Source organism: Mandrillus leucophaeus, unplaced genomic scaffold (assembly GCF_000951045.1).
Source record: "Mandrillus leucophaeus isolate KB7577 unplaced genomic scaffold, Mleu.le_1.0 Scaffold1166, whole genome shotgun sequence".
NCBI classification, from domain to species: domain Eukaryota; kingdom Metazoa; phylum Chordata; class Mammalia; order Primates; family Cercopithecidae; genus Mandrillus; species Mandrillus leucophaeus.
In genome coordinates, this window is record NW_012099943.1 from 28,882 (window position 1) to 29,876 (window position 995).

General features: G+C 46.1%; 1 protein-coding gene across 1 annotated transcript in view; it reads right to left on the reverse strand.

Moving 5' to 3' along the window:
- Nucleotides 1–308: 308 nt before the first annotated feature.
- The window catches only part of LOC105553391 (tigger transposable element-derived protein 1-like), a 29,866-nt gene continuing 29,179 nt past the window's right edge, over nucleotides 309–995 (reverse strand). Inside the window, exon 3 of the mRNA XM_011999452.1 lies at nucleotides 309–614. Coding sequence (XP_011854842.1) covers nucleotides 402–614 — 213 coding nt within the window. The 3' untranslated portion in view covers nucleotides 309–401. The remainder of the gene's footprint in view (nucleotides 615–995) is intronic.

The window sequence follows — 995 nt, forward strand, 5'->3', positions numbered from 1 at the left end:
AGGCGGAGCTTGCAGTGAGCTGAGATCACGCCACTGCACTCCAGCCTGGGCGACAGAGCAAGACTCCATCTCAAAAAAAAAAAAAAAGGAAAAAAGGAGTAATTGTATAATGGTTATTAACAGGCGGTAACACACAACAAGCTCTGGAAAAGCTTTTCCCCTTCCTTTGGAAAGGACTAAAGTAACAGTATTTTGTAAAATGTGTGCTTATTTTAGGAATTAAAGATAATTTGTTCTATGTCCTTGAAATTTATTCTAAGAAACCAGAGTACTGCTGAGGACCTAGCACAAAATAAAATGACCATTTGTCTTGGACTCTGCAGTGTTAAGCAGTGTTTATTTGGTAAGCTGAATCCAAGAAGATGTGTTAGGATCCTTTCTAGGAGAATGCTTACGGTATCTTAGAAGACTACAGAAGTCTTGCCTGCAATCCTTTTGAGACTGGGAATACAAAGGACAAAATTACAACACCTACAGTATTTTGCAAAATCTTTCTGAAAATCCGTCCTGGCATTAACAAAAGCGCATCCTCTCTCGGTTCCGACGACAAACACGTCTGTTTCGTACACTGCGATGCAGGCCACTTCTGCCTTGGACTTGGCCAGTTCTTTACACTGAAACAGAAACAAAAGGGGATGTATTATCTACAAGGGCAGATCCAAGTTCGCGGTGCCTGGGAGGCCTGCTTTAAGAATACAAAATTAGGGCCGGGCGCTGTGGCTCATGCCTGTAATCCCAGCACTCTGGGAGGCCGAGGCGGGCGGATCACGAGGTCAGGAGATTGAGACCGTCCTGGCTAACACGGTGAAACCCCGCCTCTACTAAAAATACAAAAAACTAGCCGGGCGTGCTGGTTGGCGCCTGTAGTCCCAGCTACTCAGGACGCTGAGGCAGGAGAATGGCATGAACCTGGGAGGCAGAGCTTGCAGTGAGCCAAGATCGTGCCACTGCACCCCAGTCTGGGGGACAGAGTGAGACTCCATCTCAAAAAAAAA